This window comes from Monosiga brevicollis, genomic scaffold (genome assembly GCF_000002865.3).
Source record: "Monosiga brevicollis MX1 MONBRscaffold_152 genomic scaffold, whole genome shotgun sequence".
In the NCBI taxonomy this organism is placed as follows: Eukaryota; class Choanoflagellata; order Craspedida; family Salpingoecidae; genus Monosiga; species Monosiga brevicollis.
In genome coordinates, this window is record NW_001865157.1 from 1,821 (window position 1) to 3,311 (window position 1,491).

General features: G+C 57.3%; 1 protein-coding gene across 1 annotated transcript in view; it reads right to left on the bottom strand.

The window, feature by feature from the left end:
• Positions 1-1,491, bottom strand: part of MONBRDRAFT_13177 (uncharacterized protein) — a gene marked incomplete at both ends in the record, with an annotated part of 6,394 nt that overhangs the window by 1,445 nt on the left and 3,458 nt on the right. The window contains one exon of the mRNA XM_001751075.1: positions 263-1,380. Within this exon, the coding sequence (XP_001751127.1) occupies positions 263-1,380 (1,118 nt within the window). The remainder of the gene's footprint in view (positions 1-262; positions 1,381-1,491) is intronic.

The following is a 1,491-nucleotide window of genomic DNA, read 5'->3' on the forward strand; positions in this document are numbered from 1 at the left end:
CGGCGCGGGGATCTAGCAACTTGCCGAGCGCCCAGCTGCGGCACGCATTGCCCTCGACAAACTTTTCCATGCCTGGTGCTGGCCCACGTCTCACTGGTAGCCACAGCTCGGCAGTTCCACCCTGTTTATCGCGACCAGCCCGACCAAATGCCTAGCCCAAGCACATGTACACCATCAGCAAAACCAACAATTGATTTTTTTTTATTATATTTTTTTGTTTTCAACTCCATACAGTTACACGACCGTTTGAGCAACAACGTACCTGGGCCAGCGTATAGACGTTGTAGCCGTTGCCATACCACAACACGTGGCGAATGGTGAGCAGATCCACACCCGTGCTGAGGCAGCTGGTGGCCACAATGACGTCGCATTCACCCCGTTGCCACTGTGCCACATGGTCCTTTTGCGCCTTCTCCTCCAGGTCGGTGTAGTAGGGCAAGGCCACGTAGCCGTATGCGTGCAGCTGGTCACACAGCAGCTTCACCTCGTTCACGGTGTCACAAAAGACCATCATGTGCACACGCTCCCCATTCGCCTGACGCATCACCCGCGTGTCCACAATGGCTTGCACATGCGACAAAAAGTTTAGCTGGTTTCCGTGAAGCACACGCAGCTGCAGATCGCGACGCATCGTCTCCAGACGGTACACCTTGCCCCCGACTTGCTGCCCCAGCTTCCGAAACAGATGCTCCTGGTCCCCGATGCAAAGTGTGCCCGTCAACGCCACGCGTTTGATGTTGGTCCATCCGCCAGAACCCACACTGGCTGCGACTTCGTCCATCACATCTCGGTAGCTGGCATCCGAGATGAGGGTGTGCGCCTCGTCCATCACCACGGTGCGGATGTGCTGAAAGCAGACCTTCCCGTGTAGGGATTCAGATCCCACGCGGACAAACATGTCGGTCGTAACGATGAGCACGTCCAGGCCATCTGCCACCTGTGTAGAGGGACCAAGCCATCGCTGGGCACTGTGACCTGCGCCTTGAAGTCGCCGCAATAAATCGTTGGCCACGGCCACAAACGGCACAATCCACAGCACCGTACCGGCATGCGGGCGACAGCCCAGCTTGGGCAGGGTACAAAATGTTTTGCCCATGCCTGTCGGTGCAACAACAATCAGCCATCCATCCTCCGGCCGGTGCTGGTCAATGGCCGCGGCCAGGTCCAACTGTTCTTGGCTGTTGAAACTGTGGCCCCACGAGATGCTCGCCTGCTTGGCCAGCTGGGTCATGTAGGGTACGTCATGCTCGGCCCTCGTGTTCATGATGATACGCCCGTTTGCCTCGGGTGAGAGGTCAGTCACCGGGTTCCAGCTGATGGGATAGCGAGCTTCCAATGCTTCTTGGTTCGCGGTCAACTCGGCTATGCTGCGCTTGCGATCTAGTCCAAACAAAGCATGCCATTTTTGCGAGGCCACTTGATGCATCAATCGCGACGACATTTTGGTTTGCACGTGGTCACTGGCTGTGCGTGCATAGGCCCGCTGGGCCG